Raw genomic sequence first — 26,240 nt, 5'->3', positions numbered from 1 at the left:
CCGTTGTGTCGATGTGGTTGTTGGTTGGCTCTTTAGAGTTGCGTGCTTCAACACGTTGAGAGGAGAAGTGACAAACAGATTTCCGTACATTTTCACGCACGCGCTCCAGTTGGAATAATGTGGATTTGTTTTATTTTAAGCAAAAAAAAATGTCACTTTTGAGTGGACGGTGGTCACGTGTGCAAAAAGGACATCAACCAATAGGACATAGCATTAAACATCTCTACACGGTTTATTACTCACTAAAATGAAACTAGCTTATAGTGTTTTATTTTTAGCTCGATTTGGATGTCAAGTGTGGCTTTTGAACTTTGATTCAGTTTTCTGCTATTTAAAAGTGATGGAATGGAAAAAAATGTCTCTTAAAAATGTATGCCGCTCTCCAGTCGTTTTTCTCGTGTGTGTGCTCTACCTGCTGTTCACATAATTAAGGAAATGTATTATTCATATTCCTCATTTAATTTTTTAAATTAAATCAAGTTTGGAACAAAACTCAGAAGGTTGTGGTTTGAATACATTAAAGTGTCTTTTGCTAATATAAACACACATAAATGAAAATTTAATTTTTGCATTGAGTTGTTTTGGCCTAATTTTGCACAGGTATTTTAAACAGTCTTCAGTCACCTGCTGTTTTGTTACCTTACTACAGTGTTTCACAAGAAGGTGGATATTGATACAAGAAGATTTTAAATCAAACTGTTGATGCGTTGGTCCCATCAATATATCCTGTTTTTAGTTTTTCTATTGCTTTTACATGTTTCAACTGTTGTTCATTCATTAGTTTTAGCTATTTATTGAACTAGTTGCCAGTTTACTCTTCTCTGCGCACCTAATTGTAAATGCTTAGTGTCCAGATTCCAGCTGACACAATAGTCACATATTATTTTAATCAACTTTGTCCATATTCTGTAGCTGACTGCTGCATTAGAACCCACTGAGTAGGGGAGCCCCTGGTTGGGATCACTTTCTTCCAACATCTGATTCAACATGCATGAGACCCGAAATCTGCCCCAGTCTGTCTTCAATTCCACTCTTCCATAATCCGTCGTCTGGATGGCTGTAAGTTTGCACAGCATGGGCGTTCTCCCTGCCTTTCCCTCTAATTCCTACCCAAACTCCTCCAATCCCTGTGTATTTCCTTTTGGGTAATTATGAGATAAAGGTGTGGTACTGTCTGGGATTAAAGTCGAATCACAAACTACATGGATATTTTGGCGCTTGATTGTAAATGGATTTGAGGCAGGCTGTCATTCCTACAGTATATCACACTTCACAAAGATTTATTCAGCCCCGAACAGACCTAGCAGGAGAAGAATGTATCCCTGGCTGCTTCTGATGAAGTGGGCCCTCTTGCTACTCCCGGGCACTCAGACATAAGAGCCTGAGCTCCTGGCGAATGACGGTTGTAATGAGGCCCAGGAGATGTCTAGCTTAGACTCCGTGGCTTTCTCTGCTTACCAGTTAACTTGTGGTGACTGCCAATCAGCTACATGGCAAAAGTTTTTAGGCTGCGGTGGAATGTAGTAGCAGTGGCATGTTGAGTTCACCATCTAGAAAATGGAAAGCTCTTTGGGACAAAGAGGCTCTATCCACTTCTAATGGAGATTCCTGGTTTTGGCTCCGGTGTCTCGTGTCATTTACAGTGTCCTACACTGAGTCCAGACTTTATCCCAAGCAAGTCATGGTTTGCCTGTAATTGTGAAGCACCAAACACACCCTTTTATTTCAACTTCTGCATTGTTGCAGGCCTATTTCAAGAAAGACAATGCCATGTACCGTGTGAGAAAATTAATAAGGGTTGAATTCCTTGTAGCTGCTTCCCTTGTGAAGATGGAGATTCTCTCACTAATTTTTGGATCTGAGGAGGATATCGAGTAATTTCAAGTCAAAGGGCAGAGCATTCAAGATAAGTTGTGTTAAAGTTGAGCTCTCAAGACAAGTGTACTCTGACTGAATTGCTTCGGGATGGTCGATGACCGTCGTTTCTGAAACCTCCCCATCACCATCATTCAACAGTATTTGACACTTTCCGTCAGTCTAGCGGTCACATCCACTTCATAGCATTTAGTTGTATTATTTTCAGTTGAGGAACTGTGCAGACCACCACATTGCCATCCTATGCCATAATCTAAGACACATCCCAATGTCCAGCTCCCCAGAAATGTAACTACAAGTCAAGGCATTTCCTTGTTTCAGTGGCCAGCAAGCACACAAGACTCACCCTCCTTCTGCCTCCATACACTAATCAGGCATCTTTGCTCTTTTCTTTGTTGCAGTTATTTCAGTAAAAGCAATAGTTGTTCAACATTTATTAGCTAACACGCTGGAGATGCTCAGTTCCAGTTGTCAGATATACTTACAGCAGCGTGGGCCACCAGTGTAGTCTAGGACATAGACTCTGAGAAGATCTGTTGCAGAAGAAGGTATAATCCAAGCTTTGCACGTCATTGGAAGACACATCACAGTGGTTAGTTTTGAGCTTACCCCAGGCATAAAGGTATTAGATTCAAGGCTTGTGAATTCAAGTAAAACTAATGTGACTTCAGTCCGTACCTGCACATGAGACGCGAAATTTGGGTCACAGGACGAAAGTGATGTGGCAGAAATGTGGTCGTGATGAATCACCTTTGGCAAGGGATTCTGATATTATGTTGCAAAGTACGACAATCTGCATTCCCAGCTCACCTCAGTCGCTTAAGGCCCCAGTGTTTCTGTGCTTTCTATTAGGGAATCTTGAAATTATTAAGCCCAAGCAAAAACAGCTCTTTACAAGCATCAGTGCACTAGCAATCAGCCCCGAGCGCCACCGACCGCAAACACCGAAGCACGTTCAAGCTTATTTTACTGCGTGTTTGTAGATCATGTACTGTATATGTCCGCTGTATGTAGCGAGGGAATGTTGGATGAAAGTGGAAAAACTCCAGAACAGAGGGACGAGTGTTTTCCCTGAATGGCTCGCTCTGGTTGTCATTTAAGTGCTTTCTGCGAGAGAGAGAGAGGAACTTGACTCTACAAGAGAGCCATCCATGTTAAGTGGCCCGCGGTATAACGTAAGAAGTCACGTGATAAATGCAGGGATTTTACGTTCCCAGGACCTAGAGTGGATGGATACTTGATGGAGGTTTTGACCTCCTTGGAGTGGCCAAGGCTGTAAACCTAAACCTCAGAATGGAAACCTCAGTTTCTCTGTTCGCTCTTTTTCACCATTCTTTTCCCACTGCACATGAGTTTAGCAACCTAATCTGGTGTTAGCGAGGTGGATCGTCAGGTCCCGCCCTGCTTATTTGAGGAACGGCTCGGGGATGGGTTTATTTGTAATAACGGGAGAGGAATGATCAGGCAGGCCTGAGAACCAGCGAGAAGAAGAAAGTCAAAATAAATTCCCTCAGAATCTCAATCGCTTTGTCTCTTTGCTGGTCGGGCTATACGGTAACCCTATGCATGTGAAATTCCACAAGAGAATACCAAAGGTTTTTTTTTTTTTTTTTTTCGACAAAGCTCAGGTATATGCCACCATCCCCGGGCCTCTTTGTGTTCACCCAGACACCCACCCGCGCGAATGTGCAGTGACTTTGATTTTTATCAAACTTGAGACGCGCATACTCGTGAACTGTGGGCTAACATTAGCTGGCGGTGGGAGGAAGGAGGAGGCCCTCGCAAACGCAGCCAGACACATCATGCCCCGGCTCAGTGTGCTTTACATTTGCAGGGTCCGCATGAAGCTGTGGAAAACATTTTCAACTGAAAATGATGTCCTGTTAGTCTGGTAGGAATTCAGCGTCTGACCCGAGTCTGGGACACAGTGAGCAGATGCCACTCTTAATATTTTCAGCCCCGAAACTAGAAATCCGTCCAGTTTTGAGGTTTTAACCAATTCGCATTCACTGATGCTTTAAGAATGCATTCGAGTGGTTTATGTAGCACTACGCTGAAATAAACTGTGCAGCAATCAGGTCAGATATCTTCAGACAAATATGCAAGCAAATTTTTATTTTTTATAAAAGATCCTTCTTTCCCGGAAAGTCCCTCCTGTTCATCTGTATATTTCCTTGAAAAAAAATAAAAAATGTCACACAGCGGATGAAATGCTAACCAGATGTTAAGCTGCCATCTGCAGAGGGTGTCTTTTAACGCGTAATAGCTCAGTATCGCACAAGTTGCAGCGGTGCAGCTCGCACGTGTCTCAGTTGTATTTGCTTTAAGCTCTCCCTGTGAAGGAGAAGCTATCTCCACTGATTGTATAAGTCACCCGTTTCCGTGCTGGGATGGAAAAATATCACGATCGCGCTAGAAAAACAACCATGGCATTCCAAAGGAGGGACGCGGCCTTTGGCGGTATTTGTGATTATCATACCTGCGCGTAATTTGTAGAAAATTGCTAATAATCAAAATATGTCTCGTGTTTACTTTTGTAATTGGATCACATGCCCCCGGGAGAAGAGAAGGCAGAGTGTTTCTCTGGACCAAAGTGCAAAGAATGAAGGTGACCATACATCAGAAATAAGTCAGTGAAAGTAGACAGATATTTTATAAATCTAATTAAGTGATACATCAGTTCGGTGCAGGTATATGCCACATCAAAAGCACATTTTCAGAGTCCACTTGCCTCTGTAGAAACATTCATTTCTGTTTTCCACCATCATAGTACTGTACCATACTTGTGCGTGTTTCCTTTTCAGTCAGGAGGAATCCAAGAGAAAATGTTTTCTTCTATAATCCACAAACAATATCACTGACATACATTATGTACAGAGGTCTTAATGAAATGATTATATTTATATTTTCATAAACTGGCTAGTGTTTGTACGGTTGAACGGCACTGAGCCAGCAGGCTGTCCTTGAACGCAATGATCACATATAAACCTAGCACTGGAAATCGAAGCACTTAAGACAGTATCTCAGAGCCAGACTGTATATGGATAACTTAAAAATACTGAAAACAACACATTTTATTCATAGCTATATATGTGTGTTTGAATTTTTATCCTTACGTTTTTTTCCTTAAAATGTTCTATTCTAGCCAGTCCATCAGAATACAAAGGACTATAAGTGAGATGAAATCGAGCTCGTGTTTCAGTGACATTTGATATTCCCCAACAACTGGAACCCTAAAACCATCACAGCCAAAATTGTGAAAGCAGCTGAACTTGGCCTGAAAACTGAAGCAGATGCAGAATGGTGGAGCTTTCTGTTAAATATCCAAACAGATCCGTCCACAAACTCTTCAAGGCCTCTGCTCTCTACACCTGAACCTGTCTCGCTTTGCTACCCCAGGCCGGCGTTTGCCTCACGTGTCCAGGCTCTCCTCGGGGCTTGTCTGTTGGCCGATCGCTTGGTGGTAGGTGTGTCCGGAGCACTTCCTCAGGTGGATGGGCACTTCCTCTTGGCCTGTGCTTCCTCCCTTCCTGTGTTTGCGGACCTGAGATGTCCCGCTGCTGCCCTTTGATGAGACCGTCTGGCCTCTGAACAGCTGTGCTCTCTGCTGACACAGGCCCACCTTACTGAGGAGGATGAATATGTCTCCCCTGAAGGCCTTAGTGAAAATGGCGTAGAGGAACGGGTTGGCACAGGAATTGAGTGGGTAGAAGAGCACCAACAAAATCTTGGAGTTGGAGACAGTGATTAAGGGGCGGTCTAGCACCGCCGACATAGCGTAGAAAGAAATGGGCGCCATGCACAGGAAGTCAGTAAAGATGAGGACAGCCATGCGCTTGGCGATGTTTGTATCCTTGGATCCGGAGCGGTACTGAGGATTATGCACTGCGCAGTAGATCTTGAAGTAGCAAGCGCAGATAACAAAAAAGGCCATGATGTTGAGAACCAGCACCGACATGATGTAGACCTGAGACACCGTGCTCTGGGTGTCCATGGGGAGACAGATGCTCACTTTCTGGTAACTGCTCACCCCGACCAGGGGCAGCAAGGCGAGGAGGAGGCAGAAGATCCAGCCACCTAACATGACAACTGCGGCATGGTGCAGACGCAGCTTGCGATCCAGGCGCATGGCAAAGGTGATGGCGTACCACCTCTCAAGAGTGATCACTGTCAAGGTGTAGACCGAAAGCTCGCTGGCAAAGACTGTGAAAAAACCTGCAAGTCCGCAACCAGGGCCGGTCTGCCAGTCTATGGCATGGTTGAAGTACTCAGACCTCGTGTGGACGTCTACAGAGGCGATGAGGAGCAAATAAATCCCCATGCACAGGTCTGCAAAGGCCAGGTGGCACATGAGGAACCGGGAGACGGAGAGCTTGTAGTGGCTGGTGAGCAGGACCAGCAGAACCACCACGTTTCCCAGGACAGCCAGCAGACTGACAAACCACACTGACACACGCAGGAAGCCAAAACCCATTATGTCCTCACAAGGATTGAACTCATCGGGCACTGGTGCGCATGCCACCTCCTCTCCCTCCTCGCACACCACATAATCGTAACGACTGTCAAAATCTTGGCTGTTGTCCTCCTGGGGGTTCTTGAGGGTCTCTCCAAAACCCACATCCTCATCTGGCTGGCCCCCAAAGTAGGCGTGGTAGTGGAGGCTGCCATGGAATTCACCTCTCCTCCAGTCTTGCTGGGGCTCTCTGTGACCTCCATCATTTGGCTCCTGGTCTGGGAGCGTTTCCACAACGCTTTCCCCTTGAAGGGAAGGCATGCGAAGGGGCCCCACAGAGCGCTTGTGATGTTGGTCGTAGAAAGCAGTCAGGTTACAGATGATGTACTCCAAAAAGCTGAAAGGCCAAAGCAGACAAATAGACATTAGACCGAGACCCTTCAATAAAAGTTAATTAGATTAGAAGAAAAAAAAAACTAGCACTGAATGTACCATCAAATCATTTATATATCCAGTTGAAGAACAGGGATTCCTGCTTTGAGAGTCATTATTAGTCAGGCTTAACTTTCTTCCTGCAATAACAGCAGTGAGTGACGCTAATTATGGCAGCACTGTAAGAAGTTATAGGTAAACACGTCGGACGGTTGATTCAGTCCCTGCCAAGATCCACACCATGCAAGTGCAGCCGCCCCATCGTCCAAACACGTGAAATAGACTTTTCAGAGACTCTTGCAGGCATGATCAACAGTTGCAAAACCGAGAATTGACGAAAGCGTACCCTCGTTTCTTTTTGAGGTTTTTGAAGCCGCAGCAGTGGCTGGGGTACGTGAGGTTGGCGATGGTGAGGTGCTTGAAGTTCTTGATGGGTGGCAATTTCTTGAGGGCCCAAGCGTCGCGCGCCTTTAGCTCCCGGAGAAAATCCATGCCCGTGGTCGGCAGGGAGGTGATCCCTGTCAGGGACACGTCTCTGTAAGACACACGGGGAATGAAAGAGTTTAAGAAAATGCATTAGATGCAGATTTTTATTTTAGATTTTTATTTTATGGCTCTTGTAGTGGGAGTCTGGTAGTGAGAGAAGAGTGCCATGGGTCAGTGCACCGTTCAGATCCAATGTTTTCACCTAGCTCTACTCGTCTCCTTCTACGTAACTTGCGTGAGGTCCATTTTACACATTTGTTTTGCTTTGGGAAAGTTTTTTTTTTTTAATCTGTGTTGTCAGACACAACTGTGGAATTGTGAGAATAATTTTGGAAATACCACTTGTCATTGGAGAACCAGTTACAACAGGAGTACAGTGCTTATTAATCAGGCTATGTCTGAGACTCAGCTGATTACCTGCAATTTTCTGAATACCCTCAACCCATAGGATTGCTCTTGCATGCTAATATAATTCTGAGCAATATACTTTCATTTAACTAACTGGAAAATGGCATGAGGTCACCGCCCAAAACCCTTCAAGCCCAGACTTTGAAACAAACGTATTATCTGCACATCAGAAGAGCCAGACACGATGAGACCAGAGATCTCATAGATGGATTAAACAACACCCTCCATCTGTTTCCTAGAGTCAACTCCTCAGTCCTTCATCTTTAAGCAATTACATGTGGTATTCCTTGCACTCGGCCTTCATGCCAAAGCCAGCTCAACCTCATCGGGACAGAGACATGCAGGGGATTGACAATCTCACCAACATCCTGTGCGATCCCATTATCAGGACATTCCGCTGTGCAGCACCAGACACTCTCCCCCCTTCAACAGGTCAAGCCGAGTCCAAGTTCTTTTTTTTTTTTGCTTTCTTTAGTTTCCCAACCCACTGTGCCTCTAAGTCATTGATTAATTTGATTAAATGAAACATAAGCCAAACAAGCCAATTCCATATTTGATAAGAGCTTAATTGTTCCTTTTTAGTCACATTTGCTTTCCCCACTTCTCTGTCCTCTGCTCTCTTTTTCCCTCATGGGGTTCATTGCGTAAGTCTGCTTCAAAAAAAAAAAAAGAAATAAAAAAGGCTGTGCAGACCCCGTGAGTGTCGGTGTGATTTTGACATTTCCAGATGTTTAACTCATGACCTCATGGAGGTGACCTCACTCAGGACATGTTCCTCGGTGGAACAGAGGAAGAAGACCTGCACATAAACCCCGTTTATGTTACCTAACCAGACACTTAACAGCTGGATCCGAGAGGCTCAGATCTGGGCCCAGATCGGCAACCAGATAGCCGTGGTAAAGCAGCTTGGCATTAAGTATCCTTAAATATGAGAAAACATTAAATAAGGCAAAAGCATCAAAGGAACGATGGAAGTTTCTCTATCATAAGCTTGCACACAACGTGTCCCCTTCAAAGACACAGCTGTGGGGGAATTATTTTACTTTATCCTGTTTCTCAGACATTTGTCATCTAGTCTCCACAAGTTGGATGAGGACACTGTTGAAACTCAACACAGTGTGAATAATTACCAAAGTAATTAGGGCTATTAGCCGCTGACGTGCTTCCTAAAATGTTTGGAATATATCTTTGAAGGAGAATTTGTGAAATTGTGTGTTTAAAACAAATATTAAAATATTACAGGGTCACACTTTGTTTTCTTGCAGAGAGAAAAGATCATTACCACTTTCACATGCTAGACTCACTCTGTCTAAATTTAACAGCATCTTACACCTCAGCAGCGTCTATAAACCTAAGAAACAAGAGGTTTTTATCACTTTTTTTTTTTCAATACTTGGCATCAAACATTAACTGTCGTATTGAACTCAAGCAACAAAGTCAATGGTTTCCCACAATGTTGTCTTCCTTTAAAATGAGATGATATAACAGGGGCCAATATAAAGATGACAAAATATCTCAGACATGTGCCACCTCAGGATGTTGCAAGCAGAGTCTGTGCAGTAGGGACCAATGGCTGGAGCCTAGAATGTCCACTAGGGACTGTTGGTGATGGGCTACGAGCGATTCACTATACATGTGGATGGTCTTTATGGTATTCTGTGCAAAATGGGCAACCTTGGCTGCTAACTCCATGAGAAAATTGGCTGGCTGGGCAACTAGCTGTTAATTCACACAAAACACGTCTGTCTTTTGAGTTATATTGTAGTACAAAGCTGTGTACAGTGTCTTTACATATATTTCTACATATTTGTAAGACCGCGGTGGGTGGATTATGTGACGTTCAACTCAACCCTGAACCCTTTATGAATCTTAAAGCGGTCATCTCAGTGAGTTTTATACATGTCTGCATCAGTTAAGTCAATGTTTATGGCTTAAGGTACAACAATAGCATTTGCAGTTACCACCAGGTACTGCCAAATCAGCCAGTACTAAAGTGTTCGAGATTACCACTTTAAGTTTGCTAACATTAGCCACACTTAGCTACCGGTCATACCAGAACAAAAAAAGGCTGTAGCAGAATCAGAAATGTTCCTTTCCTTCTTCTTTTAAAAGATACATAGCAGCTTTCAAGACTGTTTCAGGTTGCAAACTGAAAACTCTAACAGTGCAACACAGCCAGCAGAGATCCCGCTGAGATCTAATTTAGTCAGTTTATTAATTTATAAAATCTCTTTAGTCAACATAAGAGATCACATGAATGGATGTTTTTGAGTGTGAGTACAGTTGACAAGAGTGGGTCAAATGTTCAACCCTCGGTGATACTTACAGAAGCATGGGGCCGCTGATGGTTCCCGCAAAAGCCCTGTCATCCATCTTGGTTAAATACTTATTCCGGTGAAGGTCGCTGGACAGGAAAGCACAAATCTAAGTTTCTTAGGAGAAAAGCTATCACGCACATTTCAGTCAGACTGACAGGAGCGAAGCATTGCATAATATTTTCTCAAGCCTCATCACTGCACATTCCTGTGTTTATTTTCCCTCATTTCGGGGGTGAAACATGACAGAAAGAGGTCTCACTTATGTTGTTAATTTAAATAAGACAGTATAAGATGTGATGGTGTGCTCCTTAAACGCGCGGCACCCTCAATACACATCTCGCCGAATCCCTTAAATCTAATAAGGATAATAGACCAGTGAGGGGTGTGTTTGTCTTGGTCGGGCTGCGCTGGGATCAGTTCTCCCCTTAGAGCGGATCGAGCGCCAAGACAAACACCCATGTGGTAAGACTCACTAGTCTCAGACCAATGGCTTAATTGGGCTCTTATAAGAACCTGGGCTGAGTGTAGGTGTTGTAAAAGAGGAGAGGGGTCTTAAATTAATATCATTAATACCTCATATCCTGACTATGCAGGATTCTGAACCAGGGGGTGAAAAGAAAAGTAGAAAATATGTTGCGACAAAGAGGAAAAAGAAGGGATGCTAACCTGTTCTCCTCTCACTGTGCCATGCTTTATCCGGATGATGCTATTGAATACTACTACAGTGACCAGTGTCACTGAGTGTATGGGAGAGGGGAACTCACACTTAATGCAGACTTCCTGACACCTAATTTTGGAAACTCCATATCGCTAATCACGAGCTGGGCTTAACCCCTTCTTGAGTATATATAAGGAGGCCCTGCAGAGACCCAGGTGTAATCCCGCTGCTTTTGTAGTGCAATTTTGGGTACAGAAACACACCTCCCAGATGTCAGAAATGGTTTAATCCAGGCATGCTGTACCGTGATTTTTGGGACCTCCGACAGCCTCCAAATTGACTAGTTTCAGTGTCCCAGTGAATAATGGTAAACCAGATATAATAAAGCAGTGCCTACCATCTCAAGTTCTTAAAGGGAAACTACTGTTTTTTACAACCTGGACCTTATTTCTGGCATAAAGTACGGTCGTTTACTCACCCATATAACTTTAATGTAATTTGTATTCCTTCGGGAGATATTTAGATCTGCGTATATCCATGTAGTGGGAGTGACTGGGGCACTAAAGCGCAGCCTCTAAATAACGCATTATCTGCCGCGAAACTCGTTCATTTCACCAGTATTTTGTTATCGTACACTACGCACCGCTCAGAGACGACATCATCCAGGTCAGAAGTCATCATCTGGGGTCTGTAGGTCAATCTACAGACCTCAGATGATGATAACAGGTAACTCCGGACTCAACGGGAAATAGCACTAGCGTACGATAACAAAATATTGGTGAAATGAATGAGTTTCGTGGCAGATAATGCGTTATTTAGAGGCTGCGTTTCGGTGCCCCAGTCACTCCCACTATATGGATATACACTAATTATCTACAAATGACACAAAAGTTATATAGGTGAATAAACGACCATATTTTATGCCAGAAATAAGGTCCAGATTGTAAAAAACAGTAGTTCCCCTTAAAAACTATGAAAGCTCTTCAAGTAAATAATAAACATCACAGTTAAAAAAGTACACAACACTATCACACAGATCTGATTATTCAGTGTGTAAATTTATCTGACATTTCAGCAATTGCTAGGACTCACTATATTCTGACATTTAGATGAGGAGATTGCTACCACTCTCACGTGCACTCACTTGTCATTTCATTAGGTACACTAGTGAAAATGAATGCATTCTGATGTAACAGTCCTGAACTAAATCTTAATCAGCATTAGTTACAAACTTGACTGAGAGAGCTGTTGAATCAGCTGGGTTTGCATTCGTTTCCACTAGTGTACCTCATGTTTTGGCAATGTTTGCCGCGTGCACGCAGTAAATATAACGCTAGCATCTGGTTATTTTAGCTTCACATTAATCATAAATTCTGGAAACAGGAGGAAACAGCTGAAACAGTCCCACAGACAACCTTGGGTAAAACAACAACCGTTCCGTTTGGATTTCCTGTACAGATTAAATAAGATATGACCCGCTAATAAGTTTAGATCTAAATCCTGGCTCTTTCCAAAGAAAGCTGCCTGAGTCTGTCAAGTTCTTTCTCTCTGTTTCCAGTATTTAAACCAGGCTAATCAGCTGCTGGCTGTGGCTTCATATTTATCACACAGACATCAGATTGGTGTTGATCTTCTCAACTAACACTTGGGGGAAAAAAGGTATGAGCATATCACCCAAAATACCAGATTATTCAGTATTGATTACATTAACAAATCAAATTTAATTAGGGATGCTGTTTCAGTTCACACGACAGAAATACTTACACTTGATCTAACTTGGTGCCGTTAAAGGCATGGTGTTGTATTTCCCTGAAGCCGTTTCCATACAGCATGCTGAAACAAAAGGAGGAGTTTACACAGGAACATCAGCCGTGTAGCACTTGTTAGAACAAGTCTCTTTAACAACCAAGTTACTGAATGAAAATATTTTCAATGCGGTGATCCTTCATCTGTCGTCAGACTTATTTCTAATTTCATGGTGAGGTTTGGTCGGCCTGTGGGGTTTTTAAGCCCGACGTTTACCTCACTTTTCCCTCACTCTTGAAACCAACTGCACGTGTGAGTGTCTGTCCTGAGCCTGTGTACTTATTTTTCCTGTCCTTGTGAGATTCAAGAGAGGTCAGGGTGAAGACATATTTTTAAAGTGAGATCATTTTGGACTGCTTTCATTTTTTTCTAGTGGTTATTTTAGGGTTTAGAAGACCAACGTTACGAAATTACAGCAATTCTTCTAATAGGATATATTTATCTACTTGTTATTTCCTTTATGTATTGTGCATGCAAGTGTATGATATCTGCATGTGGCTGCTTGTGCCGGCGTGCGTATATCTCACACTGTCAGCACATCGCTGGTGATGCCACGGAACGAGTTGGCCGGGATCTCGGTAATGTAGGGATGATCTACAATTTCCCTGTAAAAGAAGACGCACAGCAGCGAGGAAATGAATCGGAGTTGTAAATAAATACCTTTTGCTGGAAAGTGGCATGGGGAGAAGTGCGGTGTTGATTGTGTTCTCGAGTGTTACTGCTGGGTAGGAAAATTAGATTCGGCGGATAGAGGAGCTGGCTGAGTGGGTGACAACTCCGTGACTGTAGCTCATTTCATACGGACATGAAGGAGGAGATGGGACGCACATGTAGCACACGTGGAATTTGTAGCATTTTATATATCAATACCACAAATTTATGAGGAAAGTGGTCTTATTAGTGGCAAACTTTCCAAAAGTTGAGGCCATCTTTCGCATAATCCCTGCTGTGAAATGGACCACAAACAAGAACATGAACATGAAAGTGTCTTTTTATTCTTTCTGACACATTTACGAAATCCTGAAAAATGACACACTACCTTCCTTAAACAATATGGCGTAGGAAAGAGCGGATAATGACTAATTATCTTCCCAACGGTCTCATTTGTTTGTTAGATTATAGTAATGACTCCCAGTCGCTTATAATTGATTGCTGATGCACAAAGTAGCAGCTTTAGTAAGCATAGATACTGAGCAGCATGCTTGTCTTAACAGTTGCATGGAGACGACAACTTACAGAATGAAGTTCATGTCATTAGAGTGGATGTTGCTCAAGTCAGGGAAGAAACTGAGGCCCGTATTGAAAATCCCCCTGAATGACAAGAACAAAGGGACAGTCATGATGTATGCAGGAAAAAAAGAGAGATTACAGAGGGTATGCGAGATGCCGTGCATGCCACTGTCTGCTCAGTTACTGTATATCAGACAGATAAAAGAGACCACAGATGGGCTGTGTCATTCAATAATAGCCTTGGCAATTCCTTTAATAGCAAACTTGAGCAGTCAGTGTCAGATCTGTGCTTGTTCAGGCTTCTTAAAAACACCTCCACTGACAGAGAAATCTCGCTAAACGGTTCATCTTTGGCCTTTCGAGAGGAAAAACAGCTTGTATCTGCAACGAGTGAGGAATCTATTTGAGATTGCCCCATTTAATTCACCAAAATATGTTCCAGCAGGGCTCCAGGAGATTTAAAATACGTAGCCCTTTTCTGGTCATAATAGTGTTGTCAATATCTGGAGCTCTTACAAAAATGAGCACATTCTGAAAAATACTCACAGGTACTTGAGGTTTGGGAGATGTTTAAAGGCTTCTGGGTCAACGTATGCCAGACTTTTCGCATTGCGTATCTCTCTGGAGGAGCAAACACAAAACGATGTCAGGTACTGGAAATGTGCTTACCCTTTAAACCGAAATAATTAAGTGCATGAGGAAAATACTGAGGTGTGCCGCGGCCGTGACGGCAAGGTATTCAGAAACACATAATGCACAATTTTCAGAGAGCAAGGTGCATGCCAGTGTGCAAGTGGAGGGAAACTTGGTGCAGACAGCCAGCACCGGAAGTAGAGTCCAATTAGTGTTTCATTAGCGTGTTTATTCTGGTCCGCCCTAGACTGAACGTTTCTTGCTGCTGTCTGAAACTGCGTGTCCTGGCCCTTCTTCACACACCTGCCAAGACTCGCTGAAAGTGTGGATGAGGTTCATCTTCCCAGTGCTGTTGTGTACTTAAGCTTAAATCAAAACATAACCAAAATAAAATTAGCAAACATAATGGTTCCATAGTCTGTCAAGTGCACTGCAAACCTCTTGAGCAGCGACACCTCAGGGAGTGGGCTGAGCCCGACGGACGGGCTAAAAGAGTTTGAATCTTTGTTACATTTCTTTCAAGGTCATTAATAAAGCGCGTTTGGGAATATATTTTTCTTTCACTATCAGCTGAAGTTTGTGTTTCTGTGGGTGGTCCTCTCTTGTTCTTACAACCACAGCGACTTTGGCTGGTCGTGTTAACTAAGCAATTTGAAAAGGTTTGTGCTCTTGAATCCAATCTTCCGAAAAAAAGTAGAATAAGGTTTAAATAACCAAAGCAATCAGTATCACCATCACAGAAGAAACACGCCTGCTAAGTACAGACAAAAATGTAGAACAGGCAAAAAAAGAGAATCAGTTCATTTCTTATCCAAAAAGGAAACAAAAAGTTTTAATAATAATAATTCTGGTCACACTGAAATTAAATTAATTGATTTTATTATATGAGTTATGCACGTTTTTTTGTCACTTAGGTCTGAGCTGTAAAGATAACATTAACATATGAATTACCTAAGTTATAATGTGTTAATGAACAACAAACATATTCAATAATTCACTAATATTTACTTATTTAAAGGGGAACTATTGTTTTTTACAACCTGGACCTTATTTCTGGCATAAAATACCATCGTTTACTCACCCATGTAACTTTTGTTATTTGTTATAATTGTATTCCTTCGGGAGATATTTAGATCCACGTATATCCATATAGTGGGAGTGACTGGGGCACCGAAATGCAGGTTCTAAATAACGCATTATCTGCAGCGAAACTCGTTCATTTCACCAATATTTTGTTATCGTATGCTAGTGCTATTTCTTGTTGAGTCCAGAGTTACCTGTTATCATGTGTCTTCTGACCTGGATGATGTCGTCTCTGAGCGCCGCGCGCACCCGTGACGGTTGTCTTGTTTAGCTGTAATTTACGATTTCGAATCGAAGACAGCTAATGTTCTAATGCGAAATATCAAAGTGGGTTTGTCACTTATATGCAACAACTCTTACATTAATTAACTAACTAGGGTTATTTGAAAAATAACGTAATAAAAATATTACAAACTGCAGCATTAACCACCTGTATTACTTCTTGCAGGTGATCAGAAATTCAGTTTTCACTAATGAATGACACATTTTCCTATGGATAACAGAAAATGCAGAAGTTCTTATAATACATGCACATGAAGACAGGAGCACTACTGCAGTGTGTACCACATGCAAACATGGCTTTAAATCCGCTGCAGTATAGAAAAGATGTGCGTTTTCACTTCCCCCAAAAAACAGAGAAATACTCGAAATCGGTGGTTTCATTTGATGGCACGGTTCAAACTTTGCCCAGCCCCCACCGAAATCTCAGCTCCAAACTGCAGTCCTTGATCCACAGCTGCTGTCGGCCTCAAGCAGCCAACAGGAAGCAGAGCATTAATTTGTGTCTGACCCTGAAGGAAACCTGAGAGAGATGCCATTATCTGATGTATGGCACTACACCGCACCAATCAGCGGCAAATAGGCCCCGGAGATCCAAAATACACCCAGAGAACAACCGATACAACCCTCGGCAAGCAGTTTGAATTATTGCTTCTGTCTGTATTTTGATATCTGGAGTTCGGCAGCTAATGAGGGAAGACTGGGAGAGTTGAGATAGAAGTGACGGCCAAATGATACATCAAGTCGATTTAATTCCTTTCGCTGTTAATCATAATTTCTGTCTCAAACAGCGGCGTATACCGTAGGCACACATTTTTAAGCCACGGACACAAACTGCTGTGTTACAAGATGCTGTAACTCGGAACAAATCATTCATGTAGGCAGGAAGTCTTGCAGTAATATATGAAGTGCTATGAGGTGTTCTGGTGGAAAGTGTGTGGTCCACCAGGAGACTCAGCCATAAATCTCTATCCCATAATTGAGAATAGAGTGCACCTTGCTAGAGTTTTCCCCCTGAGCTTCCTCAAAAAGAGCTGGTGCATGAAGAAGAGGAGTAGAGCAGCCATGCACTGGCTGCTGTTTGGCCTGTCTGCTCTAAAATGCTTATTCGACTGAACTGCGCCATAACGAGTTATTTCATTAAATTGAATTGTTCCTTATCTAATCTGCATTTGGCAATCCCATGGCGCGGTTATTTTTTCAGCTTCATGAATTGGCAAAACCACTGTGCGCCACTCTGATGAGAACCAGTAAGTAGTGTGAAAGAGAGAAATAAGCTCCTAATATGTTCCTTCCTCGCCTCCATTACCTGCCGGTGAGGTTCAAAATTAAGCTTTTTTTTCTCTCTCTCCAGAGAGCAAACGGTACAGCTTAATCAATAAAGCTCAATAAAGAGTGTGCCCTTTTCCTGTAGTTACTCACATGTGGGTGATTTTCCTCAGGCCGTAGAACGAGTGCTTCTCCAGCCTCCGCAGCACCACATCTACGGATATATATCTGAAAGGAATACACAATGCTTAAACCAAATCTAGTGAACGAATCGTCTCTGTAATACCAATATAATGACTTTCCTTTTTGCACATGGCTTTCAGGAATAAAGGTATGTGCCGGCGCATGAGGGAAATATAAGACATGTTTTCATAAATGAGTTTAAGTGTGTGGTTGTAAATCCCAATTCCTGCAACTCCTTCCTGAGTTTATCAGTGCGCCTTGTTTAAAACCTCCAAATAATTTTACAGGCCTGTGCCTGTGCGTATACATTACCCAGTCATCAGTCACTCTGCTCCCATTTGTTATTACGTGGTGAGAAGTATGCTGTTAAAATAAACCATGAACTTAGCACCAGATCAATATTTAAAATGACGTCCATGACAGAAAATAATGCGTAACATACAGCACACTTGGCTTACTTGCAGCTACAGTTGAGTTCAGTGTATTTAAAAATCATGCTGACATTTCATTGGTTGTCTGTCATGTAGTCTACCATTTCAACTGGACAGCGAACAAAGAGGTGGCTTTAACACTGACTATGAGCACTTTTGGTGGAGGTTTACAGAGAACTTCTCATCCATGTCCGTCTCCCTTCACGCATGACTTGGACACAGATGTCGGACTCGGCGGCACGAGGCTCAAGTGTATATTTTACCTCGACATGGAGACTCCACATCTACCGGGAGTCTAAAATCACCACATACGCGCAAAAGGCTCTGCCGGAATACCTAGCCAGTGTCCGAGCCCTCAAGTGGTTGCAGGACCAACATTCCTATTGAAGGAACGCATTAGCTCTTCCAGCTGTGATTATGAGCCAGTGGTGATACTAAACAGAGAGCATATCATCAACTTGGGCGGGAAACAAAGGGGAAAGGGGGTAGTTTGGAGCTAGAAGGGAAAGTATTTGGAAGCCAGAAGGTGGATGAAAGCAACTTTGAGGAGGAACATGTACGAGTGTAAGCCTTGAATAGAGCAGTCCTACTTTAGAAATCAAGCACTCACATTCTCGAGATGTTGACCATGTTGGCAAAGGCGTCTGCTGGCACGGATGACAGACGGGTCTCAAAAAGCCATCTGGTTAAAAAACAAAAGACGGGCATTTTAGCTAGGTTTTCACAATATTTTCAAAGAAATACATCGACAATTCAGTGGAAACACTTATTTGGTGAGACAAAGATTAATGCCCTTTTTGAATTTATGTTGTGATTGTGTAGCCAAAGCCACCACATATAATATGTTAGTGATTTAAAGGTGTTGTTTTGGATTTTCTTACCTTTGCACAGAGATACACAGCTATTAGCATTAAGCTAACCATGAAATATGGGAGGGATATCCATCTATCTCTCAGTATAAACATCAGTAATGTAATTCCCAAAATGTCATGTCACCTATGTCTTTAATGTAGAATCAGTATAACGACATGAATGACTTATTGGTATATAACAAAATGTGAATTACTGAAGAAGAGAGAAGGAAAGACGCTGGGCAGGTATGAGAGGAGAGAAAGTGTGTCATGGATAAAGGCCTAACGCCGACAAGTTTCATAATAAGTGGAAAGGTTTCTTTGAAGTAAATGCTGAAACAGACCCTCCTAGAACAGTGGACAAAACAAAGACTTGGAGCTGAGCTGGCAGCCAAATTAAACAATGTCTGGGTCGGTTTATGACTATGGTTCAGGCAAGAGGCGGTGTGCAGGACTTCAGGGTGCTTTAGGAGATTCAGTGGATGTATAGCTGAAGGTACTGGTGAGGGAGGCCGAGCCTGAGGTGTAGTAGGCCTCTTTGTCATACTTTTTTAGAGGCATACACAGTAAGACTCATTGAAGCTGTTTATTCTTCAGTCTGAGAAGTCAAAAAAAAGACTGTGTAAGGAGGAGGTTGAGGTGGATGAAGGGGTCAAACAAAGGAATGTCCCTTTAGAAATTGGGGTTTGTGTCCCATAGTGCTTTTTACTACTACATAAAAAACCTGGTAACGGTAAAGGCAACAAAGTTTCCTGTTCAGGTTAAAGACAAGATCATTTTTAAAGACCCTGTCATTATGTTAACCACGTGGTTTGAAGGCTTACTGGCCCAAAGACCGAATGTCTAACTTCTCCTATACGCTTGCCCGGCTACAACTAAAGATAAATGTGTACCAAAGCAATATATGTTTTTAAGATTTGTGCTCTGATTGGGTGTAGGACTATCCAGTTGCGTGGTATTTGTGAGGTATATTTATCTCTGTGTCAATTGAAACCTGTTCCATAATAAATCCCTGTGGCATGTTACCAGACTCATAATCTGATAAGAATTGTGTCTCGCTATGCCAGGTTGCTTTCGACATGCTGGTGGGTGGAATTTGTTACGGCTCGCTGTTTTCAGTCTTTGTGCTAATTAAGCTAACAGCTGCTTTACATATGTAGATAAGAACATTCATCTTTCACTTTTCGCATGAAATATCAAATAAGCGGATTTCCCATAATGTCAAACCTGCTGGCACTTTTGCCTCTACCTCACTAGTAAAAATATGTTATTTCTTTCCTGTGGTCTTGCTGGAGATTTAATTGTGGTGGATTTAGGAATCATAACATAATAAAAGAGGAAATGGATTAAGATGGTATCCACATGTGTTGATGTCATGCTGTATTCCAGGCTCATAGGATGCACATTTGCAGTTTGTTCCACTGTATCCTGTCTCAACTAGAAGCGTGGGTGACATTTTGAGGGAAAACCAAAGCCACCGTCTTCATGCGCCTTTGGTTCATCAGGCGAACAATAGACTAATTCAGAGGCTGAGACTTGGCCCATGAGTTTGAATCATGTTCGTATGTCGGGGGTTAGTCAGTTGGTAGACGCGGGAGAAAATCATTCTGCGCGCGCTTTGACAAACTCAAACAAACATAGGGACACAGAGCAGACCCTGACACCAAACACCCCAAAGTCAGAACCATGCTGTTTCGCCGCCACACTCTAACCCAAATTACCAGAATGCATTTTCCCTCAGGAGTGTGGGGAGAGGACCAATGAGCCCGTCTTCTAGGCTTAAGGAGAAAATTACAACCTCAATTTGTCATTTTGGATAGAAACCCTAGAAAACAAACAGGTTAGGAATTGAGTTTGAAGTGGGGAGAGGCCGCTTAATTCATAGTAGTGTCAGCATTGGACTGACAACAGAGCTGCATTTACTATGTGCTGTCTCATTTTGATGTGAAATGGTTTGTGGTGGCTAATCAAGAGGGTCACGTACATATTCTGCAACAGATTTCAACCTGCACTTTCTACGAAGAGATCCAACGTAAACTGTCAATTAGAATATGTCCTTAAAAATCCTTAATGTACTAAGAGTGCTTGGAAATGTACAGCAGGGTTACTTTTTGGCTTTCTCGTCGCTCCTATCCTACAATGGATAAGGAAAGAGGTTGTATAAAGATGCTATTTGTTTTTTTTTTTATAGACACACGCTGAAATTCTTGCCGAAACAGTAAGAATTTCCATTACACGATGCATTGGTACAAATTAATGGCTGGGAAATTGTCAGTATTTCCATTAATCTTAGCTACAGATACAAGAACCCACTTTTTTTCCTTTTATTTTACATTAATCCCAGGGCTCATCTGTAACCATTCAAGGACCAGCGTTAGGATTTCACTCTCACTCACATTCTGCTTTATTAGAGGTTGAGGGACAATAGATATCACGAGTTATCGCATGTTCGACTCCAGTCCAAAAATTCTGAGGGTTTTGAAGGACTGGAACTGCTGTGTTTTTCCCTTCGTTCCCTTGAAGTCTTTTTTCCTCTTAATTATTCTCAAATGGAACTCGGTGGGTGTTTGAGAAATGTGCTGTAAAAGGTAAATATTGTATTTGAATGCATCGTCCAGACACAGGCGGGTGTCACGCTACGCAGGCTTCTTAGCGTGTCTGTACTTTCCTTTCCACCTCTCTGACTCCCAGTGACACATGGAGTAACCTCCACACACACACACACACACACACACACAGAGGCAAACACAAAGGACTCCAAACTCTAAGTATCCACACATGAACACTCACACATAGGCAGACACAGACGTCTGCTTTGCATTCGCGTTTTGTTTTGTGAAAGTGAGTTCACGTCACATCAACCTGCACAAAATATTTTTAATCATACTCTTATGCTGAGGGCAGCTTCAGTAATTTTGCCCCTAATAGAGCATTTTCAAAGTTAGCGTTGCAATTTGAAAGCTCATATCTCTGCATGTGTTTGCAAAGACGCTTGCAAGGGAATAGTTTTGAGTAATACATTACACAAAATTGTCACCAATAGCATATCTATACTAAACCAGCCTTATAGCACATGGGCTGCAAACAAGGGAAACAGCTGGGTCTGTCCAGAGGTAACACATTTTTGCCAAGCAGCACCTCTAAAGGTCACTGATAACTTTATATTGCATTTGTTTAATCTCCATGAAGACTTAAGAGTAAAAGGTTATGTGCTTGACTCTGACCTCCCGATTTCCAATCTTTGTGCTGAGCCAAGCCTTCTAGCTGGAGCTTCATATTCCCTTGTGTACCTTATTTCGCATTATTTCCAATATGGCAAACTTTTCACATTCCGCATGGCCCAACTCAGAGATCCTCATGTAGGGGTTAAACTGACCCTATTACAATGAAGTCAATTATCTGTCTTTCTAAGCTTAGTAAATCCCACAAATCACAAATGTTGCTCTCAACACAATAGAAGGTTTTATTGGTCCCATACTTGGACGTATATCATGAGATTTTTAAAAGACGGACAGACAAAGCAACAGGCTAAGTATCGTTGCCAGAGGGAAGAAGAGCCAACAGCACAAATGAAATCACAGCTGCACCTGGAGTCAGTAAGACTGGACCCCATTGGCTCAACCAGGCCAACGGGGTCATTCATTCCTTAGTGTGTGCACAACAAAATCAAACTTTATCACGCCTCATCTGCTAGAACATCCTGCTCACTACGCAGTCTATTTTGGGCTTATTTGGCAGATATTCTTATCAGGAGGGGTTGACAATGCTTGGTGGCATGCTTCCGTGTGATTTTATCCTCCTGGAGGTGCTGGGTAAACTTTGGGCAGGAATGTGAGGAAATCGTAGGGGACATCGAGGCACGTGAATATGTGAATTGAAGCAGTGATCAGGAGATAATTTTATGTGATGGCTGCTATTGGAGGCAATGCAAAGTGTTCCTTGGGATTCAAGAAGGGGTAGGGAATGTTCCCATAAATTGTAAGGCAGGAATGTAAGGATTATCACAACATAGCGCAGAACACTTTCATTAGCTTAGGTTAATATTAGTGACCTCTATATCAGGACGTTTTGTGGAAGAGCAACAAGAGGATCTGTCAAACCATCATTACTTATTTTGTTAAAAATCTGTTTCCAGCATCACACAAACAGCATATGTCACCATGCTGGCACCATATTAACCTATAACTCAGCACCATGGAGCCTTGAGCTAAATGTTAACATCTGATTGCTAATACATTCACAGTGGCAGTGCTAATGTGCTGATATGTAGCAGGGTCATCTTCACCCTGTTCACCACCTTAATTTAGCATTTTAGTTGTTTAGATTAGCTTGTTGCTAATTAGTGCTTAACGAAATGGCTGGTAGAGAGTAGGCTTTTTTTTACTACACTACACACTAAGGGATATCACTTCATCCATCTCACAGCATTATTCTGCGGTGTCTCAGAATTTTACAAGGCCTGCAGCATCACTTTGTATCGTATCGTATCGTATCGTATCGTATCGTATCGCATCGTATCGTTAGCCTGGGTGCCAGCCGAACTTAGTCCCGCCCACAACATTTTTTGGTCTGGAAGTTCGGTCTGGTGTCGCTCCGTTAAGGTGCAATTATGCTCGAACAGAAACTGTTCGGACCAATCAGATTCTCAGGGCGGGCTTTATACAATGATGGACAGATGATCAACAGTAACGTAACCACGTCACCAAAGAGCGCTTGGGTTGAATTTGTTTACAACAAAGATGGCTGCCGCTGGAGAACTGAGATGTGTAGATTCTGCCATCGAGTCTGTTCTAGAAGATATCGACAGCGCATTAATTTTAAAAGAGGAACAGATAAATGCGATCAAGGCATTTGTTAATCGGAAAGATGTTTTTGCCGTCCTTCGTACGGGATTCGGCAAAAGTTTAATTTATCGGCTGGCTCCGATGTTTTTTTTTTTTTTTCAAACTTTATTTAACGGACAGTCAAACAAGCTGGCTCCGATGGTCGCTAAGAAGATGGGACACAACATGCGTCGCACAGTCCGTTGCTCTGATTGGTTATAGGTCTATCCAATTGAGTGCAGAGGCATTTTCTTTCCTGGTTCGGTTGAAACACGCCCCATAATCACAGCCCTATGGAGCGGTACCAGACTCACATTCTGACTAGAATTGAGTATGGCTACGCCAGGCTATCGTATCGTATCGTTTCGTATTGTTTCGTATTGGGTTGTTTTTTTTATCGCTTTGTATCATTTCACGTTGGATCATGTTGTATTGTATTGCATCAAGTCTTACCATATTGTTTTGTAACGCATCGTATTGTTTTGTGTCGCATTGTATCGCACCGTACTTTATCGTACGGCACGTTTATGTCAGGTCAAAATGTTCAGGTCATACAAAAAAGAAACTGTACAGTCTGATTTCTGGTTTACAACTGGAGATTTGAAAGTAATTTTCCTCTCCAACTGCCATGGAGTCCACCTGAATTACATGGTACAATTTTCAGATGTGATCTTGACATATTACACCATGCCTGCTACCAGGATTCATTACACATTCTTACTTCTTAATAACAGCCTCTACTTATCTTGAATGGGTTTGACAGAAATTTTGAAGCATGTTCTTCCATATTGTCTGTCGTCATTCATTCATTCATTTTCTGTCCTCTGGAGGGTTGCTGGGTGGCTGGAGCCTATCCCAGCTGTCATCGGGCGAGAGGCGGGGTACACCCTGGACAGGTCTCCAGTCCATCGCAGGGCTAACACAGTGAGACAGGCAACCATTCACACTCACATGCACAGCTACGGCCAATTTAGAATCACCAATTAACCTAATGAGCATGTCTTTGGACGGTGGGAGGAAGCAGGAGTTCCAGGAGAGAACCGACGCAGACACAGGGAGAACATGCAAACTCCACACAGAAATGCCCCAGTCGGCCGATGGATTTGAACCCAGAACCTTCTTTGTATGGCGTCAGAAAATTGGTAAAATAAACTTTAGAGACTTGGGGAATTACTTTGCTTTTCTGCTTTTATCTTCTTTCTATATTGCTTAGAATTTGATAAGTTGGGATTTGGGGTTGTTGGTCAGATTTTATAAATGAGACTGGAGTTTGAAAAAGTAGTCGTCAGAAAATTGATAATGAATATAATGATTAGGTGCAGTCCTAGCTGGCAGTAGTGTTATTATACCGTACTTTGCTGTTACTGGAATTACTGCTTTTGGAACAGGAAGAGAAGTGGGCGTACTGTGATATTTCACAGTCCTCTGAAATCTAGCGTCAATAGCAGTTTGGCTGTTAATCCACTGGCACACAAGGCATACAAGCTGGGGAACCTTATGCTATAATAGCACAATATGTAAAAGTCTAAAGTAGAAACTAAGCGAAGTCATTTCAGGACGTAGGACTGTTGTTTTTCTGTATTTTCATCACAAAATGCAGGAGGTGTGCAGCCGAATGGCATCCTATTTTTCTGAAATTCCTGTCTATACTACATTTCAGCTGTGTTGATGCTCTACACTCAGCACCCTGAAATGTTTCATTATCTTGCATCCAAGGACCACTGTACTGGACACCTGATATCTGGCTTTCTTCTCCTTCTTTATCTCTGTTTCTCTGGCTTCCCTAACCCTAACCCCCAACGCTTTAATGCATTAATGACAAACAAAATGAAATATGGAAAATACATGCACTATGAAGACTATGGTTTATTGTTGCAGTATGAATATGTACTCTAATGGTAATCTAAATAGGGCTTAATAATAGTTCCAATGCAATGGACAATTTTAAAAAAGCGTTAATAACAAATTTGAAATAAATAAAGACAACTTACAGTATATTTTTTCATCTGCAGTGTTACACTACTGCCACATGAGTTCAGGCTATAAAGTGGGTTAAATGTTCAGTTACTCTTTGAATTAATTATTCATAGCATTGACATCATTCCAATATTAAACTTGCCACTTTTAGATTCATCTCCATGAAGACAATGCCAGAACTTTAGTGTCCTCTTAAAACATTTAAGGGTGCATTTCACTCCAAATCTTTGTAACATTGCTTGTTAGTAATAGTATAATAGTTAAAATGATACCTGAAAATGGAATAACCACTTGACAACACAGACAGCCTCAAAATCCCCGTGGGTGCACTTTGAAGGAATATGAACGTTATTATAATGATTTTTCCTCAGGGTTAAGTGCACTTTACATTCAGAATTGATGAGGAAAAAAAAAAACGGCAGAATCACTTTAACAGATGAGCTTTGCACGCCTACTTACAGTGTCTCCGTGCTTGCTGGAAACCTGGGGAGAATATCAATGTCAAAACAGGAGATTGTGTGAGTCTTCCAGTCAGAGCACTCGCACACGGCGGGGCAGGAGTCAGCCTCCGACGCGGCGCTGATGGGGAGACTGACGAGCGTAAACAACGCGCACGCTATCACCTGCATACTGGAGCGCTGCTGCTGCTGCTGCTGCTGCTTGTCAAGTGCCGTTATCGGCGAAGGTCCCACTGATGTCCACAACAGCAAATAGCTCAATCAGCTTAAGTAAAGTTGTCTGTAATAGCCTATGATGTTTGTTTCTGCAGTATAATCCTCAGGTGGCGCTCCACTGGAGTGCTACAGATCAGTTTGCTTTGCGGGGCCCTGCAAGAGTTTCTGTGAGGCTGTGAAGGTGGGGATGCTGTAGGACGGACAGCTGCAGCTCTGGAGGGTTTGGAGGTGGTCTTCAACTTGAGGGGAGGGTGGACTTCTGAGGCACTCTTGTGTTAGACTGCAGAACATTATTTTTCTTCTTCGTTTTCCTTTTTTTCTCTTCTAGTTTTTTCTTTTCACCATTTCCAATGTACGGTTTATTATATTAT

General features: G+C 42.4%; 1 protein-coding gene across 1 annotated transcript; it reads right to left on the bottom strand.

The window, feature by feature from the left end:
• Positions 1-5,287: 5,287 nt before the first annotated feature.
• On the bottom strand, positions 5,288-25,824 carry tshr (thyroid stimulating hormone receptor; the record flags this gene model as incomplete). Its single annotated transcript, XM_084560690.1, has 10 exons — positions 5,288-6,725; positions 7,107-7,295; positions 9,981-10,058; positions 12,395-12,463; positions 12,964-13,041; positions 13,673-13,747; positions 14,213-14,287; positions 17,084-17,158; positions 18,155-18,226; positions 25,655-25,824. The coding sequence occupies 10 exons, from the start codon at positions 25,822-25,824 to the stop codon at positions 5,288-5,290; spliced, it is 2,319 nt and encodes a 772-aa protein (XP_084416816.1).
• Positions 25,825-26,240: the final 416 nt, after the last annotated feature.

The sequence above is a fragment of the Chelon labrosus genome, assembly GCF_963514085.1.
Source record: "Chelon labrosus genome assembly, chromosome: 14".
NCBI classification, from domain to species: Eukaryota; Metazoa; Chordata; class Actinopteri; order Mugiliformes; family Mugilidae; genus Chelon; species Chelon labrosus.
This window is presented reverse-complemented; position numbering and strand designations above follow the sequence as displayed.